The sequence below is a fragment of the Crocuta crocuta genome, unplaced genomic scaffold (assembly GCF_008692635.1).
Source record: "Crocuta crocuta isolate KB4526 unplaced genomic scaffold, BGI_CrCroc_1.0 scaffold1293, whole genome shotgun sequence".
Taxonomy (NCBI): domain Eukaryota; kingdom Metazoa; phylum Chordata; class Mammalia; order Carnivora; family Hyaenidae; genus Crocuta; species Crocuta crocuta.
In genome coordinates this window covers 463,336-490,120 of record NW_027531937.1, presented here as the reverse complement: position 1 = coordinate 490,120, position 26,785 = coordinate 463,336, and the positions used below count along the sequence as shown (strand labels likewise).

General features: G+C 49.7%; 1 protein-coding gene across 1 annotated transcript in view; it reads right to left on the bottom strand.

Annotated features, from left to right (window-relative positions):
- The window catches only part of LOC144240653 (lysine-specific demethylase 4D-like), a gene marked incomplete at its 5' end in the record, with an annotated part of 46,311 nt that overhangs the window by 99 nt on the left and 19,427 nt on the right, over positions 1–26,785 (bottom strand). The window contains one exon of the mRNA XM_077775022.1: positions 1,829–2,003. Within this exon, the coding sequence (XP_077631148.1) occupies positions 1,829–2,003 (175 nt within the window). The remainder of the gene's footprint in view (positions 1–1,828; positions 2,004–26,785) is intronic.

Genomic DNA, 26,785 nt, shown 5'->3' with positions numbered 1-26,785 from the left:
ACAGGAGTGATTTCCAGTGTCATCTAGTGTCACATCAAAAGTCAAGGAAGAAAAAAGCTTTGGCTGGAGAGGACCAACAGTGTGGCACCCGCCACAGAGAGGAAAGGGAAGGATGGAGACGAAGATCAAGGCCTTCGATGATTCCAGAATCCTTAGTGAGACTTCAAAGGGCGAAGTCCACAGAGGGCTGGGGAAAGAAGACAGGTGGCGGAGGGGACTGGACAGAGCAAGAGCGGGCAGTAGACCGCTTGTCTGAGAAGCTTCAGGTAAAGACAGGAGGTGCGCAGGCCCTTCGCTGGGGAGCAGGGTTCACGAGGATAAGCAAAGATGGTCTTCCAGCGGCCGCACACCACCCAGGGAAAGGGGCACTGGGAAGGCGAGGCTGCTTCGGTCTCTGTGCAAGGGAGCATTTGGGGATTCAAAGGCATCTATCTCAGGGGCACAGTGTCACTAGGCAGGGCCCAGGCCCTGAGGGTTTCTGGGCTGCGAGGTCCATGCAAACCTCAGGGACACGAGTCGCCTGGTGCAGATTTGCCACAGGGGAGTCTGTTGCTGAGTGGGGAGGAAGAGCTGTTTGTCGACAGTGAGAACACAAACGCGGAGCCTCAGTAGCCATACTCTGTCCCTGTCCTTCCTCCTTCCTCTTCTGCTCTTCTCAACTCCTCTAGGGTTACAATCACACCGAGTTCACAAGCACCTTCTCTGCAGCAGTTCAGAGGCCTGGGAGGTACGGGGGAGTTCCCTTCACCCCTTCCCAGTAGCAAGGCTGGGGGGCCCCACAGGGCCAGAAGACCAGGAGGTCAGTGAGCATCCCAGCCAAGACCTCCAGGACCAGTCGGGGCAGCGCCAGGGGGCAAGAGAGTGGCTGCAGCCCTGAGCGTGCACAGAGGGTCCCCGAGGGTCCCAGAAGCACAGATGCACAGAGGCTTTGCAGAAGGCTGGGATGCCCAGGTGGGGAGGTTGGGAATGTGGAAGAAGCTCATCACTAGCCACCAAGATTAGTTTTAAAAAGCACACACAATGAATCCAACTGAAAAAGATACTGGGGTTTTGTGTGTGTGTGTGGGGGGGGGGTGTCTGCATGTGCTGGAGAATGGGCTTCTGGGCATTGGGTCCACAAACACTGGAATCATCTCTCTTTATTTGTTTGTTTATTTGGAGAGAGAGGGAGAGAGAAAGCAGGGGAGGGACAGAGAGAGAGGGGGAGAGAGAGAATCCCAAGAAGGCCCCAGACTGTCAGCACAGAGCCTGATGAGGGACTTGATCCCACTAACTGTGAGATCATGACCTGAGTCAGAGGCTCAACCGAGTAACCCAGGCACCCCTGGGATCATCTTCTGTACTTTTGTCTGCCTAAAAGCATAATGGAGACTCTGCCTATTTTAGGTTCCTGGTGGGTGCTGCTTATTAGCATCTGGTGATGAAGACAGCACCAATGGCACAGGGGGTGGGGCAGCAAAGGGAATGATACTGGGAGCACATGCAGAAGAGTCAGCTGGGGGAGGGGACCTGGCCGAGAACACGGTGGGGAGGGGAGGGTGTGCGGGGAATTGGTATGGGTGAGTGCTCTGCCATAAGCGGGGACACGGAGGCAGAGCGTCAGGAGGAACAGGGAAGGTCTACCAGCCTCTGGAGGTCCCCATGCCAGGGAATTCATAAGAGAGGACAGGAAAGACGCTGGAAAGAAGGGAAGGCTCCATGGAAGCCAGCCAGGATGGGGACGGGCCAGCCCTGCTTGGGCCGGAGTTGTAGTTTTGGTACTGCTTGTGCACCCTGCCATGACCCGCAGTCCAGGGACAGGTGCAGAGTACTAACTGATGGGGCTGACGTGGGGCGACCTCGGCACTGCCAACAGAACTGAAGCACTCAGAGTCCAGGTGGGCAGGGGCCGAGGGCGGCATGTGGCACTGCCGATGAAGAGACCGAGTGGGTGAGGGAGCAGGTGACAAGCAAGACAGGGTCAGGGAGCAGGGCGGGGGGCTGGGAGCGGCGGCCAGGTGTGGCTGAGGCGGACAGGACAACAGTGGACGGTCGAGCGAGGCAAGCAGAGACCAAGTGGGGGTATGTCTGGCAGGCCCTGGCACTATGTTTCTCCAGCTGACCATCCCACTGAACATCCCACTGATCCGAGCCGCTGCCCGATCACCTCTGTGCTCCTGCACCCAGCGCAGCGGCCCTTCGTATCAGGGAGTGACTAGTAGTCGTTGAAAGAATGATCTCATTTGACCTCTACAACAATCTTCTGATGCACATCGTCTCTTCCAATTTGCAGATGAGAAAGAGAGGCTCAGAGAGGGCAGCTCGTCCTCCGGTCCTGCTCCAGGATCCACCACGAGACAGGTGGTCGTCTAGAAGGATCATCATAATGGTTTTGGAACTCTGCGATGACTGATGACTCGGAAAGGGGTGGTGTTTCTTAGGCGGAGGCTAGCTAAGTCGTGGTGATTCAGAGAAGATCCTGTGATCAGGAGAGACCCGGTGAGCTCCCACATACTCTGTGGGGACAAACAGGCTATTTGTTTGAGAGTTGTTTTATTTTCAACAAGAGTTAAGGAATCGAATGAGCAGAACAGTGGGTACTCCAGTTTCGTTCCTGCCCTGAACTATGACACGTACACACAGGGACATTTAAAAGATGCTATCATCGCACTGCCCACCACGAAGCGGGCAGGAGGGCCCCTCCTTACGCGGAACATGAGTGCAGCTGATAGTCGGAACATCAGATGATCTTATCAGACCTGGGGCTCGATGGCGCACACAGGCCCTCTGCACAGTCACACACATCAGAAAGAACCAGATCTGAGGCTCTGGGTGAAGCCTGAGACAATGTACTCACCACGGAAAATACACAGCTCGAGGAAAGAGCTGCCTTTCAGAAAAGGAGTGGGAGGCTGGAGGAACGACAGCAGATGAAGGGCGTTTGAGGAGGAACAAATCGTAAGGCGTTTCGGCTCTCAGGAAGGGAATAAGCAGTTCTGGCCCACTCATTTAAGAAAAATAAAATCCTCCCTGCTTGGCATCCAAAATATTCTCTATCCCCTTGGGAATAGAAACAGCTTTAGAAGACTTAGTAGGCTTTCTTTTTCTTTTTTTTTTTTTTTGAAAGAGAAACACAGGGCTTTTTATTTCCTGACCAGCCTTTGACACTCAGGCGGGCCTCCTGGTCCCCTTCGCCTTCCTCGCCGTGAATCACCCTTCCTCTGGGCTCCCAGGGCCACTCACACACCTTCCTGCCTGGGGAGCAGCAGGCTTTCCAGCTCTCTTGGTGCTGTGCGCACAGTAGGTGCTCAGCCTGTTTCCAGGATGGGGAGGTACAAAGATAAACTGTGCCGAAGGGTTCTCTACCCGAGTCAGAAAATGATGGAACAGAAGAAAGAATCAGAGGATCTTCCATTTCAGCCTCTTCTTGGAAATTTTAAAAAATGAAAAAAAGGCGGGGAATAATAAATGCACCAACCGTGGTGGCCTCGGGGGCAGACAGGCTCCAGCAGGGCTCCTCTGGCTTCTCCTTCTTACCCGTAACTCCAACTTCCAAACTCCTGCTGGGAGCCTTCAAAAGTGCCCCGAGTCCTTGAAGACCTTTCCAGAACTGCAGTACCTTCTCAGGTTACATCATCCCTGGTCTTCTTTGGTTTCCTTCCTCATTACTCACTGCAGCCTGTTTTCCACTCTGTGCTCTGCTTTCTTTTCCAGAGCAATTATTCTTAGCACTTGACCGTGGGGTACGGACTTCCAAAAAGTCCGTTAAGTTGAGACATTTCTTCCGTTTCTAACTTTTTCCGCCTTCAGAATTCAGACAAGATTAGAGGCTCTTAGGTCTGGCTGCATGTCAGAATCATCTGGAAGCTTTATATAAAATACGTCCTGGCCTCATCCCAGACCAATTAAATGAGAATTCGGGGGTAGCGAGAAGGCTGGGCATCAGGGTGTTTTTAAAGTTCTCTAGATGATTCTAAATTGAGGACCTGCTGGGCTAGATCTTTATCAGATTCTCGTTCATCATATCGGTCCCTGGTGGCATTTACTCCTGCCCAGACAGCCACTATAAGAAATGCGGTCTCCTTAAATCAGTAGTTTTTAGAATTCAGTTTGGGTTAGAAGCACCGTGGTCCCTGTTAAAAATGCAGATTCTTGTGTTTCACACCAGAAGTATATTCAGCAGGTCTGAGTGGGGCTCAGAAGTGCATTAAAACAATTTTTTTAATGTTTATTTATTTTTGAGAGGGGAGAGAGAGAGGGAGAGGGAGAGGGAGAGAGAGAGAGAGAGAGAAAGCATGAGCAAGGGAGGGACTGAGAGAGAGGGAGACACAGAATCTGAAACAGGCTCCAGTCTCTGAGCTGTCAGCACAGAGCCCGACACAGGGCTTGAATTCACAAACCGTGAGATCATGACCTGAGCCGAAATAGGAAGTTTAAGCAGTGAGCCACCCGGGTGCCCCGTGGAAGTGCATTTTTCACCACCATCCCAGGTGATGACGATGCAGGATGTCCGTGAACCCCACACCTCGAAACAAATGTTTAAATCACCTTTGGGTAGTGCAGCTGGGCTTAAAGATTCACATGGTACTTGTGATTTGTGAGGGTATTATTCACACATTGCAAGAGCTGTGATGATAATATCAAAGGAGAGAATCAAGTATTATAGGGCCATTTAAATCCTCCACCTATCAGAGCAGTGAATATTCCGATCATCAAAATGTGTAAACATGGATTCCTACCTTATCCATACACGGAATGAGAAGTCCTTTCTTGCTATTTATACTCTTTTGAACGGATCTCACTATTCTCTCTAACATCTTCAACAGTACCCTATGTTCCCTGGTTAAATGGCAAACAGGCATATTCAGAAGGCCTCCCCAAACCCTTCCAATCTTTTCTCTGACATCTTCCCTTACATTCAGCCAAAATAGGCCAATCCATTTCCAACCATGTCAGTTACATGGATGTAATGTGGGTGCTTCCCTGCTTCCCTCTGTACGGGTACCCATGACCTCAGTGGTGGGGGTGCCTCACCACTCCTCTCTGCTGCTTGAACTGCCCCCTGGGCACTAAGGTCCAGCCCCAGCCTCACATCCCCCATGCTGGGGGTGTCCTTTGGCCTCACAGAGCCTTTCTCCACTCCTCTCTGCCCTGCTCTGCGTGCGCAGGAGGCTGGCTTTTAGGGACCACATCGTCTGAGCTCTCATGCCCTCTGACTTCTGACTGGAGCAGCCACTGGAAGGGTGGGAAGAGACAGGCCAGAGTATTTATTCCTTTGCTCCCCCTCCACCTGGCTGCTGCAGAAACTCTCACCAGGCTCCCGCCTGACCCCACGGGCTTGAGATGGTAACAGGTCCCTCCGCAATGGTTAGGCCCTAGGCGCTTTACCCACCCTGTTGACTCCCTTACTTCTCTGTAACTAGTTTCTTCATTCAATTCTGTTGGTTAAACTACTTTGAGAGTTCCATCTGTTTCTTGCCAGGACCCTGGTTGAGACAGACTTGGTGAGTGCTTTCCCAAGATCACAAGTCACCCACTCCTGGGAGATCAATTCCACCTCAGGGCCTTTGTGGCATGAATTACACACATAGTTGGTACACAGAACCAGTTCTGTTGAGTACTGAAGGTCCCTTGAGTAATCTAACGTGGCTGCCCAAACTGGGCTCTCCCAATCACCAGGTAAATCAGCCCTTGTCAGTCAGTGAGCCACAGCCAACTTCTGTTACTAAAGTAACTGAGTATTTCAGATACTATCTCTGAAAACAGCATTTCTTACCACATGAACCCCTCCTGCCCACCTCCTTGCGAGTCACAAGAAAGGGATGGTCAATCTGGCCAGTAATCAATCAGATGGCTCTCTTAGGTTTTTAATCCAACATAATCCAAGAAACTCAGAGACTGACAACAATTAGAGTATGAAGGTTGCTACATGCAGTTCAGGGTTGGTAGCCGGGCTGACCCGTGGGAAAACAGGAAAACTGGTTACAAGAAGAGGAGAGTAGGATAAAGCCCATGAAGTCTGTGGGACCATTTGGTTTCTAGACATTTCTGAGCTCTGGTTCTTCTGAAGCCTGTGTGTACCTCTGTTGCTATGTCTGTGAATCTACCAGTCATCTGTTACAACAGCCCTGCCCTTTACCTGAATAAGCTTGGGTAAGTTTATGATTCATGCACCAACTAGCCTGAAGCATTGGGAGAACCAGCAGGCCCCCTGTGGGAATTGGGGCAAGAATCTTATAGGCATGGAACCTTCCAGACACCTGGATTAAATCTCAGGAACAAATGAAAGAGACAAGGCTGTCCTGGTTGCAGAAGTCTCGGAACAGACCAGAGGGGGTGCTCCATAGACCAGAGAGAAGGAACTTCTACTAAACTCTTCAACAAAGAATGCATCAATGGTCCAAGTAACATGGAGGAGCCACAGGAAAGGCTGAGACCAGTCACAAGAAAGGTAGCATGGGAGCAGGAATATGGATTTTTTTTCGTTTTGGCCAGCTCAATATGTTATTAGAGAAATCCAGGATTATAACGGCCTTTGGAGTTGGCCTTGGGACCCTTATTTTTACCAAAGGTGGGTACAACACTGACAAAGTTTTATTGGTTTTATTGCATCTGCTGCTTGGCCCAACCTATCTTCCTCTCCCACTTGGCCACCTTAGGAGTCTGACCTCTCACTTTCCCATCACAGGCCAGGAAACTACTTCAGAAATAATACCGGGTCAAACCTAGGAGTATGGTGACCCTCATCCTCATTGTTTCCAAGGTAGGCATGGTCTGGGAAGCAGAGGTTACTTGTTCATTCAACATGCTTAATGTATATATGGTGAGTGCTTGGACACAATGCAGAGTGGCCTTTGTACACACTGTCATACTGAATCTTTTTCACTCCCCCATGGAATAGGGACAACTTATTAGCTCCATGCCACATATAGGAAACTGAGCTCCATGAGATTTAGTAACATTTCCAAGGTCACACAGCTGATAAATAACAGAACTAGGACTTGGCCCGATTTTGTCTCTCTCCAAGACCCCCTTACTTAACCACTCTGTATGGTTGCTCAGTCCTTGCCCTTTCAGGGCTAACAGTCTAGTAGGAGAGAATTAAGTTGGGGTCAAGATCTGCCTTCCTTCAAGAAGATGTGATTTATCTATACAATGGAATACGACATGGCAATGAGAAAGAATGAAATCTGGCCATGTGTAGCAACGTGGATGGAACTTGAGGGAGTTATGCTGAGTGAAATAAGTCAGGCAGAGAAGGACAGCTACCTTATGGTTGCACGTATAGGAGGGTTAGAAGGAACTTAACGGAGGACCGTGGGTGAGAAGAAGGGGAAAAATAGTGTGGGAGAGGGAGGGAGGCAAACCATGAGAGACTCTTGAATGCTGAGAACTGAGGGCTGATGGGNTCTGTCCCTGTCCTTCCTCCTTCCTCTTCTGCTCTTCTCAACTCCTCTAGGGTTACAATCACACCGAGTTCACAAGCACCTTCTCTGCAGCAGTTCAGAGGCCTGGGAGGTACGGGGGAGTTCCCTTCACCCCTTCCCAGTAGCAAGGCTGGGGGGCCCCACAGGGCCAGAAGACCAGGAGGTCAGTGAGCATCCCAGCCAAGACCTCCAGGACCAGTCGGGGCAGCGCCAGGGGGCAAGAGAGTGGCTGCAGCCCTGAGCGTGCACAGAGGGTCCCCGAGGGTCCCAGAAGCACAGATGCACAGAGGCTTTGCAGAAGGCTGGGATGCCCAGGTGGGGAGGTTGGGAATGTGGAAGAAGCTCATCACTAGCCACCAAGATTAGTTTTAAAAAGCACACACAATGAATCCAACTGAAAAAGATACTGGGGTTTTGTGTGTGTGGGGGGGGGGGGGGTGTCTGCATGTGCTGGAGAATGGGCTTCTGGGCATTGGGTCCACAAACACTGGAATCATCTCTCTTTATTTGTTTGTTTATTTGGAGAGAGAGGGAGAGAGAAAGCAGGGGAGGGACAGAGAGAGAGGGGGAGAGAGAGAATCCCAAGAAGGCCCCAGACTGTCAGCACAGAGCCTGATGAGGGACTTGATCCCACTAACTGTGAGATCATGACCTGAGTCAGAGGCTCAACCGAGTAACCCAGGCACCCCTGGGATCATCTTCTGTACTTTTGTCTGCCTAAAAGCATAATGGAGACTCTGCCTATTTTAGGTTCCTGGTGGGTGCTGCTTATTAGCATCTGGTGATGAAGACAGCACCAATGGCACAGGGGGTGGGGCAGCAAAGGGAATGATACTGGGAGCACATGCAGAAGAGTCAGCTGGGGGAGGGGACCTGGCCGAGAACACGGTGGGGAGGGGAGGGTGTGCGGGGAATTGGTATGGGTGAGTGCTCTGCCATAAGCGGGGACACGGAGGCAGAGCGTCAGGAGGAACAGGGAAGGTCTACCAGCCTCTGGAGGTCCCCATGCCAGGGAATTCATAAGAGAGGACAGGAAAGACGCTGGAAAGAAGGGAAGGCTCCATGGAAGCCAGCCAGGATGGGGACGGGCCAGCCCTGCTTGGGCCGGAGTTGTAGTTTTGGTACTGCTTGTGCACCCTGCCATGACCCGCAGTCCAGGGACAGGTGCAGAGTACTAACTGATGGGGCTGACGTGGGGCGACCTCGGCACTGCCAACAGAACTGAAGCACTCAGAGTCCAGGTGGGCAGGGGCCGAGGGCGGCATGTGGCACTGCCGATGAAGAGACCGAGTGGGTGAGGGAGCAGGTGACAAGCAAGACAGGGTCAGGGAGCAGGGCGGGGGGCTGGGAGCGGCGGCCAGGTGTGGCTGAGGCGGACAGGACAACAGTGGACGGTCGAGCGAGGCAAGCAGAGACCAAGTGGGGGTATGTCTGGCAGGCCCTGGCACTATGTTTCTCCAGCTGACCATCCCACTGAACATCCCACTGATCCGAGCCGCTGCCCGATCACCTCTGTGCTCCTGCACCCAGCGCAGCGGCCCTTCGTATCAGGGAGTGACTAGTAGTCGTTGAAAGAATGATCTCATTTGACCTCTACAACAATCTTCTGATGCACATCGTCTCTTCCAATTTGCAGATGAGAAAGAGAGGCTCAGAGAGGGCAGCTCGTCCTCCGGTCCTGCTCCAGGATCCACCACGAGACAGGTGGTCGTCTAGAAGGATCATCATAATGGTTTTGGAACTCTGCGATGACTGATGACTCGGAAAGGGGTGGTGTTTCTTAGGCGGAGGCTAGCTAAGTCGTGGTGATTCAGAGAAGATCCTGTGATCAGGAGAGACCCGGTGAGCTCCCACATACTCTGTGGGGACAAACAGGCTATTTGTTTGAGAGTTGTTTTATTTTCAACAAGAGTTAAGGAATCGAATGAGCAGAACAGTGGGTACTCCAGTTTCGTTCCTGCCCTGAACTATGACACGTACACACAGGGACATTTAAAAGATGCTATCATCGCACTGCCCACCACGAAGCGGGCAGGAGGGCCCCTCCTTACGCGGAACATGAGTGCAGCTGATAGTCGGAACATCAGATGATCTTATCAGACCTGGGGCTCGATGGCGCACACAGGCCCTCTGCACAGTCACACACATCAGAAAGAACCAGATCTGAGGCTCTGGGTGAAGCCTGAGACAATGTACTCACCACGGAAAATACACAGCTCGAGGAAAGAGCTGCCTTTCAGAAAAGGAGTGGGAGGCTGGAGGAACGACAGCAGATGAAGGGCGTTTGAGGAGGAACAAATCGTAAGGCGTTTCGGCTCTCAGGAAGGGAATAAGCAGTTCTGGCCCACTCATTTAAGAAAAATAAAATCCTCCCTGCTTGGCATCCAAAATATTCTCTATCCCCTTGGGAATAGAAACAGCTTTAGAAGACTTAGTAGGCTTTCTTTTTCTTTTTTTTTTTTTTTGAAAGAGAAACACAGGGCTTTTTATTTCCTGACCAGCCTTTGACACTCAGGCGGGCCTCCTGGTCCCCTTCGCCTTCCTCGCCGTGAATCACCCTTCCTCTGGGCTCCCAGGGCCACTCACACACCTTCCTGCCTGGGGAGCAGCAGGCTTTCCAGCTCTCTTGGTGCTGTGCGCACAGTAGGTGCTCAGCCTGTTTCCAGGATGGGGAGGTACAAAGATAAACTGTGCCGAAGGGTTCTCTACCCGAGTCAGAAAATGATGGAACAGAAGAAAGAATCAGAGGATCTTCCATTTCAGCCTCTTCTTGGAAATTTTAAAAAATGAAAAAAAGGCGGGGAATAATAAATGCACCAACCGTGGTGGCCTCGGGGGCAGACAGGCTCCAGCAGGGCTCCTCTGGCTTCTCCTTCTTACCCGTAACTCCAACTTCCAAACTCCTGCTGGGAGCCTTCAAAAGTGCCCCGAGTCCTTGAAGACCTTTCCAGAACTGCAGTACCTTCTCAGGTTACATCATCCCTGGTCTTCTTTGGTTTCCTTCCTCATTACTCACTGCAGCCTGTTTTCCACTCTGTGCTCTGCTTTCTTTTCCAGAGCAATTATTCTTAGCACTTGACCGTGGGGTACGGACTTCCAAAAAGTCCGTTGAGACATTTCTTCCGTTTCTAACTTTTTCCGCCTTCAGAATTCAGACAAGATTAGAGGCTCTTAGGTCTGGCTGCATGTCAGAATCATCTGGAAGCTTTATATAAAATACGTCCTGGCCTCATCCCAGACCAATTAAATGAGAATTCGGGGGTAGCGAGAAGGCTGGGCATCAGGGTGTTTTTAAAGTTCTCTAGATGATTCTAAATTGAGGACCTGCTGGGCTAGATCTTTATCAGATTCTCGTTCATCATATCGGTCCCTGGTGGCATTTACTCCTGCCCAGACAGCCACTATAAGAAATGCGGTCTCCTTAAATCAGTAGTTTTTAGAATTCAGTTTGGGTTAGAAGCACCGTGGTCCCTGTTAAAAATGCAGATTCTTGTGTTTCACACCAGAAGTATATTCAGCAGGTCTGAGTGGGGCTCAGAAGTGCATTAAAACAATTTTTTTAATGTTTATTTATTTTTGAGAGGGGAGAGAGAGAGGGAGAGGGAGAGGGAGAGAGAGAGAGAGAGAGAAAGCATGAGCAAGGGAGGGACTGAGAGAGAGGGAGACACAGAATCTGAAACAGGCTCCAGTCTCTGAGCTGTCAGCACAGAGCCCGACACAGGGCTTGAATTCACAAACCGTGAGATCATGACCTGAGCCGAAATAGGAAGTTTAAGCAGTGAGCCACCCGGGTGCCCCGTGGAAGTGCATTTTTCACCACCATCCCAGGTGATGACGATGCAGGATGTCCGTGAACCCCACACCTCGAAACAAATGTTTAAATCACCTTTGGGTAGTGCAGCTGGGCTTAAAGATTCACATGGTACTTGTGATTTGTGAGGGTATTATTCACACATTGCAAGAGCTGTGATGATAATATCAAAGGAGAGAATCAAGTATTATAGGGCCATTTAAATCCTCCACCTATCAGAGCAGTGAATATTCCGATCATCAAAATGTGTAAACATGGATTCCTACCTTATCCATACACGGAATGAGAAGTCCTTTCTTGCTATTTATACTCTTTTGAACGGATCTCACTATTCTCTCTAACATCTTCAACAGTACCCTATGTTCCCTGGTTAAATGGCAAACAGGCATATTCAGAAGGCCTCCCCAAACCCTTCCAATCTTTTCTCTGACATCTTCCCTTACATTCAGCCAAAATAGGCCAATCCATTTCCAACCATGTCAGTTACATGGATGTAATGTGGGTGCTTCCCTGCTTCCCTCTGTACGGGTACCCATGACCTCAGTGGTGGGGGTGCCTCACCACTCCTCTCTGCTGCTTGAACTGCCCCCTGGGCACTAAGGTCCAGCCCCAGCCTCACATCCCCCATGCTGGGGGTGTCCTTTGGCCTCACAGAGCCTTTCTCCACTCCTCTCTGCCCTGCTCTGCGTGCGCAGGAGGCTGGCTTTTAGGGACCACATCGTCTGAGCTCTCATGCCCTCTGACTTCTGACTGGAGCAGCCACTGGAAGGGTGGGAAGAGACAGGCCAGAGTATTTATTCCTTTGCTCCCCCTCCACCTGGCTGCTGCAGAAACTCTCACCAGGCTCCCGCCTGACCCCACGGGCTTGAGATGGTAACAGGTCCCTCCGCAATGGTTAGGCCCTAGGCGCTTTACCCACCCTGTTGACTCCCTTACTTCTCTGTAACTAGTTTCTTCATTCAATTCTGTTGGTTAAACTACTTTGAGAGTTCCATCTGTTTCTTGCCAGGACCCTGGTTGAGACAGACTTGGTGAGTGCTTTCCCAAGATCACAAGTCACCCACTCCTGGGAGATCAATTCCACCTCAGGGCCTTTGTGGCATGAATTACACACATAGTTGGTACACAGAACCAGTTCTGTTGAGTACTGAAGGTCCCTTGAGTAATCTAACGTGGCTGCCCAAACTGGGCTCTCCCAATCACCAGGTAAATCAGCCCTTGTCAGTCAGTGAGCCACAGCCAACTTCTGTTACTAAAGTAACTGAGTATTTCAGATACTATCTCTGAAAACAGCATTTCTTACCACATGAACCCCTCCTGCCCACCTCCTTGCGAGTCACAAGAAAGGGATGGTCAATCTGGCCAGTAATCAATCAGATGGCTCTCTTAGGTTTTTAATCCAACATAATCCAAGAAACTCAGAGACTGACAACAATTAGAGTATGAAGGTTGCTACATGCAGTTCAGGGTTGGTAGCCGGGCTGACCCGTGGGAAAACAGGAAAACTGGTTACAAGAAGAGGAGAGTAGGATAAAGCCCATGAAGTCTGTGGGACCATTTGGTTTCTAGACATTTCTGAGCTCTGGTTCTTCTGAAGCCTGTGTGTACCTCTGTTGCTATGTCTGTGAATCTACCAGTCATCTGTTACAACAGCCCTGCCCTTTACCTGAATAAGCTTGGGTAAGTTTATGATTCATGCACCAACTAGCCTGAAGCATTGGGAGAACCAGCAGGCCCCCTGTGGGAATTGGGGCAAGAATCTTATAGGCATGGAACCTTCCAGACACCTGGATTAAATCTCAGGAACAAATGAAAGAGACAAGGCTGTCCTGGTTGCAGAAGTCTCGGAACAGACCAGAGGGGGTGCTCCATAGACCAGAGAGAAGGAACTTCTACTAAACTCTTCAACAAAGAATGCATCAATGGTCCAAGTAACATGGAGGAGCCACAGGAAAGGCTGAGACCAGTCACAAGAAAGGTAGCATGGGAGCAGGAATATGGATTTTTTTTCGTTTTGGCCAGCTCAATATGTTATTAGAGAAATCCAGGATTATAACGGCCTTTGGAGTTGGCCTTGGGACCCTTATTTTTACCAAAGGTGGGTACAACACTGACAAAGTTTTATTGGTTTTATTGCATCTGCTGCTTGGCCCAACCTATCTTCCTCTCCCACTTGGCCACCTTAGGAGTCTGACCTCTCACTTTCCCATCACAGGCCAGGAAACTACTTCAGAAATAATACCGGGTCAAACCTAGGAGTATGGTGACCCTCATCCTCATTGTTTCCAAGGTAGGCATGGTCTGGGAAGCAGAGGTTACTTGTTCATTCAACATGCTTAATGTATATATGGTGAGTGCTTGGACACAATGCAGAGTGGCCTTTGTACACACTGTCATACTGAATCTTTTTCACTCCCCCATGGAATAGGGACAACTTATTAGCTCCATGCCACATATAGGAAACTGAGCTCCATGAGATTTAGTAACATTTCCAAGGTCACACAGCTGATAAATAACAGAACTAGGACTTGGCCCGATTTTGTCTCTCTCCAAGACCCCCTTACTTAACCACTCTGTATGGTTGCTCAGTCCTTGCCCTTTCAGGGCTAACAGTCTAGTAGGAGAGAATTAAGTTGGGGTCAAGATCTGCCTTCCTTCAAGAAGATGTGATTTATCTATACAATGGAATACGACATGGCAATGAGAAAGAATGAAATCTGGCCATGTGTAGCAACGTGGATGGAACTTGAGGGAGTTATGCTGAGTGAAATAAGTCAGGCAGAGAAGGACAGCTACCTTATGGTTGCACGTATAGGAGGGTTAGAAGGAACTTAACGGAGGACCGTGGGTGAGAAGAAGGGGAAAAATAGTGTGGGAGAGGGAGGGAGGCAAACCATGAGAGACTCTTGAATGCTGAGAACTGAGGGCTGATGGGGGTTGGGGAGAGGGGACGGGGAGTGATGGGCATGGAGAAGGGCACTTGTGGGAATGAGCACTGGGTGTTATATGGAAACCAACTTGACAATAAACTATTTAAGGAAAAAAAAAAGATCTGTCTTCCTGACTTTAGTAACAAGATACCTGCGGAAAGGGGCTGGGTCTTGGTCCATGACCATGTCTTAGATTCCTAGTCTGTGGCTTAGTGCTGGTAGTTGAATAAATGGTTTTGATGCGGAGGAGAATGATAACACTAATCAAAGAGTCAATCAGGAGCTGGGTGCCTAACTACTCATTCTCTGCAGTGCTAAAATCCTAGACTCGTTGACCAGGAAGGAATAAGTGAATGACCACATAAGAAACAGCCGTGGGCTTGTTTCAATCACCAAAAACCCCTGTAATACCATGCCTACCTCTTAAATCCCAATTCACTGCCAGAGAACAAATTTGTGATCAACTCTTGTCTCTGACTGGCTGTGAGCACACTTATTACATATATGAAGAGAGGAGAAACTCAAGCACTGGCCTGTGGCAGTTAGAGGGGAGCAGAATGGTACCCAGCACCGAGAGCAGCAAAAGCAATAGTAATGCACCTGGTCAGTGAGCCACACCGGGCGTGGAACTGAGGCTGAGATATCACCACTGTCAACTCAACTGCCGAGTCACCCTCCTCGGAAAACTGGGAAAGGCTCAAAGACTGTCTCCACTCAGGATTACAGCCATAGAGGGGTGGCTCAGTCAGTTGGGCGTCCATCTTCAGCCCAGGTTATGGTCTTGGAGGTCATGAGTTTGAGCCCCACATCAAACTCTCTGCTGTCAGCACAGAACCTGCTTCAGATTCTCTGTCTCCCTCTCTCTGCCCCTTTGCTCCCTCAAAAATAAATATTTAGAAAAGAAAGAGATTATAGCTATTAAGAAATAGCCCTTCTCCAAAACCAACTGGCTTAATCCACCCTTCATTTTAAAGATCACTAGAGAAGGGGACTGCACAGCCCTCAGACCCTTCCCCACAGCATCCTAACTCTGTCAGGAAATACCTTACTTGCATCCAGCCTAAACCCTCCTCAAACTATTAAGTCTCAGCATGTGTTTCTCAACGTTGTGTAATAAATATGATCTGAGGCTAGTAAACCTGCCCTCGGGCAAAATCATTTCCTCCTGGGTTTTCTGAATGTCGCTCCTCTTCGACTTCCTCTCGATGAGAGACTACATGGCGGCGGCAGGGCTGAGTGACAGAACACCAGATTAGAGGCGTGGAGAGCTGGCGGCTCTGTCACTTACTGGCCTTGGGACCTTGCGCAGGCCAGTGAGGCTCCCCCAAGAGGAGAAGGATCACCTCTGCTCAGGAGCACAGGGAGGGGGAAGAAGGTAAGATTCTTTCAGGCCATCTGTGACTTACCTGGACACTGGCTTGAAAGAAATAGACTCTGCATGTGAAGACCCCAGGCCTTCTATTTCTAAATGCAATAAATTATTTCTGGGTGTGTGTGCAAATTCACTCAAGAGCCCCTTCACCCTCCCACTCCATGGGTATGACGTTGTTTGAGGGGCTTGTTAGAGTCCAAAAGGGCCCTGACCCTTGTTGACTAGAATAAGGAGTATGAGTGCCTCCATGTGTCTCCACGTGTAACGGAAATCTCTGGAACGTCAGCACGCACACACATGCAAACTGTAGAGATTAGTTTCTTACCTGTGTGAAATGAGATCTTTTTATTTATATACTTCTAGAATGTTCAAAAATCTTTTTACTCTAAGCATATGTTACGTTTATAATCCTAAAAACCCTTAACATGATAAACAGGGGCCATCGCCACACACAGCTGAGAGGTGTCTCGGGCTGCCGGGCTATTACAGGAATAGGATCGCCCAGCTTCCGAATTTCACTGTTGCTGTTCAATCCACATTCGCGAAGCGCTCAACCTTCAGCGACGTTCATTAATTACTGACCAAGTGCTGGCACTGGGCTAGACCAGGGGCTGGCAAACCAGGCCGACCACCAGTTTTCATACATAAAGTTCCCTTGGAACACGGCCATGCTCGCTCATTTATCTACTGTCTGTGGCTGCCTTTGTGCTAAAACAGCCCAGCTGAATAGGTGCATCAGAGACCACATGGTCAACGAAGCCAGAAGTATTTGCTATTTGGCCATTTACAGAAAAAGTCTGCCGGTCCCTGCTTTAGAGGGTGAAGATTCGACACCAACAACAGCCCTGCCCTCACAGACCTTAGAGTCTAGCTGAGGGGCGCTCAGTTAGTTCCACAAATAACTGTGTAGCTGTAATACGCTAGCAAAGAAAGGTACGTTTGGTGCTACTGGAGAGTATTCCAGACAGTTGACCCATTGGGAACATCATGGGAGACAAAAAACAGAACCAAAGCAGCAGGTGCATAGACACTATGATGGGCATTAAAAAGCAGCAGCACCACACCCCACAGAAGTAAGCCAAACTGGCTGGAAGTCAAGGCCTGGCAATGCGTGTGACACCAGATAAGGCGGGGCGGGGACTGGGAGACGCACGTGCAGGACTCTGGAGAGCACGATAAGGCCTTATCTTTATCTGAGGAGAAATGGGGAGCCTTGGAGAGTTTCCACTGAGGCTGTTGGAGGCACGATGGGATTAGTGATCTGAGAGGATTTCTGTGGCTTCTGAGTGGAGTAAACTTAGAGACGTGGGTTAAAAGGGTTAACCAGTGGGGAAGCTGTTCTGCAGAGGCCTAGAGGAAGATGAGCGGCCTTGGGCCTCCAAAGTGCAGAAGGCAGGGGCCAGAGGGGCGAGGTCTGTCCGGGTGAGGTGCAAGAGCAAGCTCATCAACCACACCAGTGCTCCTGGCCATGAAGGAGGCCTCTGTCATCATGGTGCCATGGGTCAGATACAGTGGAAATACTCCAGAACATGTGGAGACATACTCTGGTCCATAAGCCCGGCTTTCCCTTCCCCAGCTTCCGTGCATCTGGGGACTACAGGGGATACCCAGTCTTTCAGAAATATCACCAGTGGCCATTTCCTTACATGGTGCTGTTCAATTATGTATCCTGGTCGATTCACTCAAAACTCTGATGTGACAGGGGTCCACTTCTTCCCTCAGTTATGAATATTATGATAAGGGGACTTCCTGAAACCAAAGCTCTCATCTCCCAGACAGAGCAGGAAGGCTCGTTTGCCAAGCTGGGTGAAAATCAGGTTACCTAGGGGCACCTGGGTGGCTCAGTCAGTTGAGCGTCCGACTTCAGCTCAGGTCATGATCTCATGGCAGTTTGTGAGTTCAAGCCCCACATCAGGCTCACTGCTATCAGCCTGTCAGCATAGAGCCTGCGTCAGATCCTCTGTATCCCTCTCTTTGTCCCTCCTGAACTGTGCTCTTCCCCACACACAAAAAAGAATACATTCCCCCCTGGAGTTGGGTAGTGGAGGGGGGAGGTATTCTTTTAGTAAAACAAACAAACAAACAAACAAACAAACAAACAAACAGGTTACCTAGCATGTCAGGGCAAAGGTGAGAACTTGCATGGGGAAAGGACTTCAGTTTACTAACAGTCCTAAAGGAAAAAAGGAATTTCTGTCCTTTTAAGGAGGCAGGGTGTGCTGAGTTGGAGCAAAGGCCCTCTGCTGGTCCCAAAGCAGGGTCCATTGCGTTACTGGGCTATGAGGTTTCAGAATGCGCTGGGTGCAGCTGGCTTCCCTTCCCTGGGGAGCCAGGCTGGGTACACTGGAGGGACTCTAGCACTCACTAGGGCGCAAGGATGGATGGGTGGCTTCTCTATCTCAGTTCCAGAGGTGGGGCTCTGGAGGGTGTGGTTTGCTTGCACCCTTCCCTTCAGACAACTAGCACCTGCTCAGAAGCTGGGCTCTCCTGAGGCTCACACACGCACCCAGCCCACCACCAGCAGCGTACGGCTCCACGCCCCGCAAGACGCAAGACCCCGCCCTTATCCTGGCCACACTCAGCGAGACTCGGGATGATACTTGTTGCTTGATGCAGTGTATAGGTGATCCATTCCCCCCTCACCTTACAGGGAATGTCTGTTTGCAGAATGGCCAGAGGAACACTCATGATGGACTGGAACACACAAGACTGCAAAAGGAGGCAACAGCGTCCTCTGCTCAGTGAGGCACTTCCAGATCCTGGGACCCTCCGTGGCGGCAGGCACGCACGTGCTCCTGGAGGCTGTGAGCACTGATGTTCATTGGCACGTGGCAGTGGGGCTGGGAACATGCTCTGTTGTATAAAATCCTGATGGGGGGGGGAGGGACACCCGGGTGGCTCAGTAGGTTAAGCATCTGACTTCGGCTCAGGTCATGAGCTCACGGCTCGTGGGTTTGAGCCCCGCATCGGGCTCTGTGCTGTAAGTGCAGCACCCACTTCAGATCCTCAGGTTAAGTGAGATTACATGTGAAAACACGCCTAGGAGTGCCGGTGTGGTGATGTACCCGGTGCGTTCTGGGCCCCTCCCTGAAGCTCTGCTCAACACCTAAAGGCATCTCACACTTAGCGCGTCTAACACACCAGCTCCTCCCGTAGTGCCCTCATCTTATTCACGGCAACTCCATTCTTCCAGTTGTTCTGGCCAAGGTCCTTGCGGTGGTCTGTGACTCCTTCCTTTCTCTCGCTCTTGGCTCTTCCTTTAAAATATACTCTGAGCCAGAATGTCAGCCCCGGTGGGCCAAGCCACTGCCATCTCTTGACAGATTATTGAAACCTCCTATCTAGTCTCTCTGCTTCTGCTTTTGAACCCATATGGTCTGTTCTCAATCCAGCAGCCAAAATGATCCTATTAAAAAGTCAGAGCACGTCAAACACCCTCTGCTCAAAGTTGGCACAACGGCATCCGTCTCACGTGGAGGGAAAGCCAGGTCTCTTACAAATAGCCCAGAAGGCCTGGAATGATGTGCGATCTCCCACACCACCTCTCTGACCTTATTTCCAGCCACTCCCTTCATTTAACCTTCTCTAGCCACATTGGCCTCTCTCTCAAACATGAGGAACATCCTGCCTCAGGGCCTTTACACTTACAGTTCTCTGCCTGGAACATCCTTCCCCCGGATACCTCCATGACTGGCTTTGTCACTTCCTTCAGGTTTGTGTACAAAGTCACCTCCACAGCGATGTCCTCCCTGAAAGCCTTTTTAAAACTTCACCTTTTCCCTGATAGCTCAAAACATCCTGCCTTGCTTAATTTTTCTTCTTAGCCCTTTCACTATTTAATATGCTTCGTCTTGTCTTTATTTGTTTTATAATCACCTGTGCTCTCCATTAGACAGTAAGCCCGAGAGAAGGTTTTTTGGTTTTTGTTTTTTGTTTTTTTTATTTCTAGGAGAGAGAGAGAGAGACAGCACCAGCAGGGGAGGGTCAGAGAGAGAGGGAGTCACAGACTGAAACAGGCTCCAGGCTCTGAGCTGGCAGTCCGCACAGAGCCCGACGCGGGGCTCGAACCCACGAACCGCGAGATCATGACCTAAGCGAAAGTCGGACGCTTAACCGACTAAGCCACCCAGGCGCCCCGAGAGAAGGTATTTTTGTCTGATTCACTACTCTATTCCCAGAGCCTAGAACAGTGCCTCACACATAGCAGATGCTCAAATAAATATTTGTTGATTTAGTGAATTAAGTGACAAAGGACCCAGGGCTTTGTTGAAGCATTAGACGTTCCTGCCAACTGAAACTCAATCAAAACTCAAGACCAACCGTCCCTAAAATGAAGGTACAAGTCAACTGGAATATATAATTTATGTTCTCAAATACGATGTCAGCCATCTGTTTACTCTGCAAAATGAAATGCACCATATTTTTCCTTTTGATTAAAAGTATAGAACGTCCTCAGCCTGACCTCTTTTGATTGAGCCACACTTCTGTCCGGCGCTGGGTCAATAGAAGCATGGCTGGAATACTAATGGTGCTTCTATTTTTGGTTCACCCCATGAGTCGGTTTCTTTTTTATTTTTCCTTCCTTTCTGTGGCCAGATATATCAGCAGGCAACAGATCACTGCTGCCATAGATGTCAAGTTCTACAGAATCAAAAGGGTATGTGGCCACTCAGGAGACACGATCTACAACTTGAAGGGGAAAACATTCTTGATCCAACAGTAATTCTAGGAGCAAGACCAGATCACAGGAAGCAAAAGCCACTGGAAAGTGGGAGGATTTATTTTCTCATATTCTCACTTGTACTTTAAAAGTTTCACTGACAGTTTAAAAGGAAGAGAAATCTGAAACCCAAAGAATAAAATCTTTATTCAAGGAACACTCCATTGAATCACCATGAGCTAGTAACTGAGCTAATGACAAGCCGACGTGGGGATTTTCAGAATGGTCTAGATGAATTCAGTAAAATAACAGCCCCAGTTAGTCCATTTGGAATCTGGAGAGGAAATGCAAACACTGGATTTGGGAGATGGCATGGCAGAGTAGAAAGGGCAATAAGAGGTTTGGAATCTGACACCCATAAGCTCTAATCCAGGCTCTGTGTCTGGCAGCTTGTACCGAGTAAGGGATCAATAAATGACAGCTCCTTTCCTGGCCTGTCCAAAGTCAAGTCTGAACGCTTAAAGAATGGTGTACAGATATAAGTCACCAGTGAGCTGTTTCGGGGCAAAATATCCCTGAAATGTTCTGCCAACATAGGGCAAGTACCTTAACTTGCTCCTGAGAATGACCACAAATCAAATGGGAAACTGAATTCAAAGACGAAGAAAAACACCAGAAGAGGAGAAAATGCAACTCTGGCTTTTGCTAGGTGCACCCCAGGAAGGAGGACATTGTGAGTGACTGACTTGGGAAGCATCCCTTTGAGTAGGCGCTTCCCAGACTTCTTACCCAGGCTCGGCACAACAGATTGCAATGCAATTGCTCACTGTTTGTTTTGTGACAACACACCTCTTGGTTACTCAGGACAGGGAGGGCGGAGAAGCTCTGGCACCTATTTTATTTTTGTTTTTTCAGGCACCTAAATCCATCCGTCATCCATCCATCCATTCAATCTCTCACCAAAGCTCTTTCTGCGCACCTGTTGTATGAATGTGAAGCACATGCCTAGCATTTCAGAAGATACACACGTGATGTCTTACATTTTAAGAGATTCCTAAGAGCCACCAAACTAATCCAATATTCCATATGTGTGTGTGGGTGTGGGTGTGTGTTTACACATGTGACTCTTGATCTCAGAGGCATGGATTCAAGCCCCACACTGGGCGTAGAGCTTACTTAAAAAACTAATTTAAAAAATGTAGTAGGGGCACCTGGGTGGCTGTCAGTTAGGCATCTGACACTTAATTGCAGCTCAGGTCATGATCTCACAGTAGTGAGACTGAGTCCCATGATGCGCTCTGCACTGGGCGTGGAGCCTGCTTGGGATTCTGTATCTCTCTCCCCCCAAGCCTGTTTTGCCCCTCCCCTGCTTGCACTCTATCCATCTCTCAAAAAAGTAGTAAAAAGGGGGGCTGGCTCAGTTGGCAGAGCATGTGATTCAATCTCAGGGTTGTGAGTTCAAGCCTATGGTGGGCACAGAGCTCACATAAATAAAGTTTTTAGTTAGTAACACCTATTAGAGTAAGAGCTTAATAAAATATACATACTAATATTTACTAAGACCTTATCATACTCCAGGTACTGCACTATATGTTTATGTGTGTTACTTTGTCACAACTACTCTGTGAAAAACACTGTCATTTCCTTTAATGAATAGATAAAAGAAAAAAAAACAAACAAACCAGGGCTGGAGGAATTTAAGGTCACATAGCTTACAAGTGGCAGAGCAGGGGTCTGAATTCAAGTCTCTCTACTAGAAAGTATGTCTCAGAATTGTCCTGTTTGCTGTACAGGGATTTAAGTGTATGATGTCTTCTATGTACCCGTTCTCTGACATAACGAAAAAAAGACTGATATTAGAATAAAGAGTGTGTCTCACAGTTTCAGGGCTTGTAGGCAAGCAGCCACTGATAGAAATGAAAGATCCAGAACTTCATCAAGGTTCTAAGTTGTGGCGATTGTTCACATTTACTAAGATTTGAAATATGACCTCATCAGAGCCTTTAGGAAAATGCTTTTGTAGTTCACCAGAACATAACCTTCACTTCAGAGCCACCGACACCCAGGCAACATTCATGTGGCCAAATATATGCTCCCACATGTCCTGCGACAACTGGGAAACAGAAATGGAGTAGAAATTAAGATCCCCGTATAAAAGAGGAGGATTAAAGCCCCGTGACCATTAATGCAGTGGATCCACTGTGAGGTCAAAAATCTCCATGAGGTATTGAAAGAGCCTTGAACTAAGAGCAAATAGTCATGAGTTCAAATCCAAACTTGTGACATTGGGCACATCAATTAGCCTCTATTCATCTCTACAAGATATCAGAGTATTTTTATAAGATTAAATAAGTGTAAGCCAGATCCATTCAATATTCATGTTTAAAAAATGGAAGGATCTTAAATGTTGGTCTCCAGCATGAAGTGACAGTGTACGTGAAAGGCAGCGCTGATACCTTATCCAAAAAACTCTTCCATTAAATGGAAAGGAACTGAGAGACTAAAAGGTACCAAACCAGAACCCAGTTCTCAAGACTCTGGAGTCTTGACTGGAAACCTTCCAAACCACGTCCATCATGCTAGTGGGATTTTCTCATCTCTCTTTTCGCCTTTTCTCCATTCTCATATTAAACCACATTCCACATAAAACCGACAACAACCCTCTGTTTTCTCTGCTTCCTTTTAAAGTTCTCCTTCTGTGCCTTAGAAGATCCCATTTAAATTCCTCCTGCGGGGGCGGACATGGGGATCCTGTATCTGACACCAAAGAGCTGTTGTCTAGACAGGAGATCCAAATCATTTGGGTTCCAAAGGCCAGAGCAAGGACTAATGGCATGGACTTAGAAGAAGGTTCCAGCTCTGCATAGGGGACATGTTTGTATTAGTGGCTGCTGGCCAGCTGTGGGGCAAGCCTCTGAAGTCGTACATGTCCCCCCAAGAAGGCTCAGGCAGAGAATCTCCCCCGCTGCTGCCTGATTGAGCCTAACAGGGAATTATTTTATTCAACACTTAGTAAGACCTTCGGGGTCCCAGGCACTCAGGAACATAAGCATGATGAGTAAGGGTATAGCATTCACTTCTCAAGGGCCACTGGGACAGACACATACGTACATAATCACAAAACAATGTGGGAAGTACAAAACAGAGAAAAATTCCTGGAGCACCGAGCAGTGGACCGAAATCAGGTGGGCAATTCTTTCCGGAAGCTGTGACACCTGAGCGGTCTTAAAGGCTGGAGGAGAAGAAGACTTGAGGGGCAAGATGGGGGCAGTACAGAAAGGATTCGGGGCACAAGAAATGAGCATGGGGGCGCCTGGGTGCCTCCGTCATTTAAGCGTCTGCCTCTTGACTCCAGCTCAGGTCATCATCTCATGGTTCATGAGTTTGAGCCCCATGTCAGGCTCAGGGCAAAGCCTGCTTGGGACTCCCTCTCTCTCTCTCTGCCCCTCGCCTGCTCATGCTCAAGCATGCTCTCTCTCTCAAAAATGAATAATTTCAAAAAAAAAATGTTTTAAAAAAAGGAATGAGCATGAGTACAGAAGCAGAAGTGACAAACAGTACAGCTTTATGAGAGGCAGGCCAGGCAGCCGGATAATGCTAGAACATAGACTGTGAGGGTGGGGAGGAGTGAGAACAAGGCTGGAGCCGGAGACAGGAGCCAGGGCACGCACGGAGAGCCTTGTAAACTGCATGCTGCGGAATGAACGTTGCCCTGTGGGAGCAGGGCAGCCAACACCTTATGCGTTTTAAGCACAAGAGTGACTAAGTCTCCATGATCTTCAATTTAGGAGTGTTTTCCCAAGGGAAACTGCAGGCCAGCTACGAAAGGTGCTGAACTGGGCTGTGGGAGAGCCGCGGGGCTCCGGGCAGCCCCGCCTGACTCATCACCCCTGACTCATCACCCCAGACAAGCACAGAGCTCCTTTCGCCTCCTGCCTCTCCCTTGCCCGTCAGCGCTCAGTAAGGCTGATCTCATAAAAAGGTAATGCGGGCACAAGGCAACTGAGCATTGCAGAGTGCTCTAAAGCAGCTGGTCCACAGTGCGCCCTGAGCATCGCAGTTCTGTCGTCCAGCAGGGGGGACCCTGGCGGGGAGCAGGCCTCGGGCTGCAGGGGGTTAGGTTTGCCGCAGTGTGCCCTGCAGCGTGCCGGAGCCTGCCTGCATCTCCTCCTCCCTCCCTCCTTCCCTGCCTCCTCATACCCTCTGGCTCCTGGCCCGCTTCACCGAGGCTGGCGTGGGAAGGAGGGGGACCCAAGCCCATCTTGCAGGGAAAAGCATGAGCCACAGCCACCATTCTGAGCTGCTCCCCAGCTGGGACCTCCCGCACTTCTCCAAACCACACTGCTCATCTCAGCTCTCGAGGTGCCATTTGGAACAATTTCCCCCCTCCTCTCGCATCCCATTCCTCATTTCCTGCCCCCAGGGGCCCAGGGCGGGGGCGGGGGGGGGTTGAGGAGGGGGGTTCACCGCCTGGGTGACTCCTTCTGTAAGTGCATAAATGGCTCTGCCTCACTAAACCTTCCTTAATCGTTCCTTCATACCCGACCTTCTCTTCCTTATTGCCCTTTATTCTGCACACTTGGGCAGACTGTAACATACATACCCTCCCAGCCCCTCCGCGCGCACTAATCCCTGAATCCGCATTTCTCAGTCTTGATGTTCCTCCTCCTTTCTGTCTCTCTTCTGAACTCTGCCTCAGCCTTCCAGGCAGAGCCCAAATGTCTCCCTGACCCTAAGGCTTTCCCTCGAGACAGATGAAACCCAGTAGGATTTTGTTTACCTTTATGGGTTTTGCTTATGTCCTAAGAACAGCTAGTATGTATATGCCAGGTGTCTCTCAGGGAACTTTATATAGTAACTCAGGTAATCCTCAAGACCACCCATCATTAGCCCCAAGATAACCTGTCCAGGTTTACAGCTACTCAAGAGAGGGGCTGATTCTCAAACCCACACAGCCTGGCTCTCATCAGCTAATTCTTCACCTGCACACTAGGAAGCCTCAGAGCTCAAGAGACACCCTCTGTTCTCCCGGTGCCCTAAGAGCCTGGCACCCAGCAGGCGATTACTAAATGTGCTCTGAATTGAACTGAAATTTGTTTAGCATGCATCCCTGTGTCCTCCTCACAATGCCTATTGTCTCCTTAAGCCGTCCATAAGATTCTCAAGGAGAAAGGACTAGATCATGTTTCTTGATGGGCCCACAATCGTGATGCATAATGAACTGGGGGATATGCAGAGAGCTCGAGGGGTGCAGCTGGCGGCAAACTAATTTTAGATCAGTACATGCCTTAAGTGTGTACAACTTACAAAGCCTTTTTCAAATGTCTGATCTCATACATCCTGATTTCCTAGGCTACGGAATGGACGTGGAGAGGAAGGTAGGGAGACTGAGGTGGAAGAGTGCATGAGACCCGGCCAAGCGCTGAGAGCTAGAAATATCTGAATGACATTACAGGGATTACAACCCAGGGCTCTGAATGAAGCCCCTGAAAGCCACTCTGTTCACCCATGTCGTTTTGGCCAGGTGTGACTATCAAGAATGGGTGGGCTGAGTGAGTAGCTCTGCCCCCACCTTGGGCGGCCTGGGGGGCTGGGACAGGTGCGGGAGACAAATGGGAGTCAGTGAGAAGTGATCAAAGGGGAGCCTGGCTGGGCCTGCAGGGAAAAGGGTGGCTATAGGCAGAGGTGGGGCAGGATGTGTTAAGGCAGGCTCAGCAGGGCCTCGGGGGACCTTTCGCAGTGTCTGGTCACCCTCACCAGACAGTACAGAACACTCATGACGTGATTTCCACGTGGTCTGATAACGTAGCTAGGAAGAGTCAGGTAAAACTTGTTTGCCCTTCCCAATAGTTGGCGATAGTTTCCCTACTACTTGTAACTATCCCATTGCATTTCTACAAATAACGTGACTTTATGGTCCTAACCAACGTAACTTCAGACTGAATTTACTCGATGTCGTGTGCACACGGGGTTTTTAGGCTCAGGTGCTCTGTGCAGAAGACAAGCTAGTTTTAAATCTTTTTAATGTTTTATTATTTATTTCTGAGAGAGAGAGAGCGCGAGCGAGCGAGCGAGCGTGAGCAGGGGAGGGTCAGAGAGAGAGGGAGACACAGAATCTGAAAGAGGCTCCAGGCTCTGAGCTGTCAGCACAGAGCCCGACGTGGGGCCGAAACCCACGAATCGTGAGATCATGACCTGAGCCAAGGTCGGACTCTTAACCGACTGGGCCACCCAGGCGCCCCAAGATAAGCTTTTAAATGCAGAAAGGGCAGTGAACTTCTAGCCAAAACACCTGCCCCATCCTACCAGCTGGGCAGACTCCCTGGGCCGTGATCTCCTCTTCTGCAAAAGGGGCATGAAAACGCCCACCCACCTACCCAGGCCCAAAGAACTGTGGCAACGACCTGTGCCAAGTCCTGTGAGCTCCCAGCCTAGGCTTTCCGCTGATCAGGAAATGAATGAGACACTGCAGATGTCTACTCCTAATTGTAGGGGAGAACCACCTCTCACTGGACACATCGCGGGGGTGGGGGGTTCCAGACCTTAGCCGCTAAGACGCGGGGGCCGCCCTTTCCCGCCCGCGCCCCCGCCCGCGCGCTCGCCCGC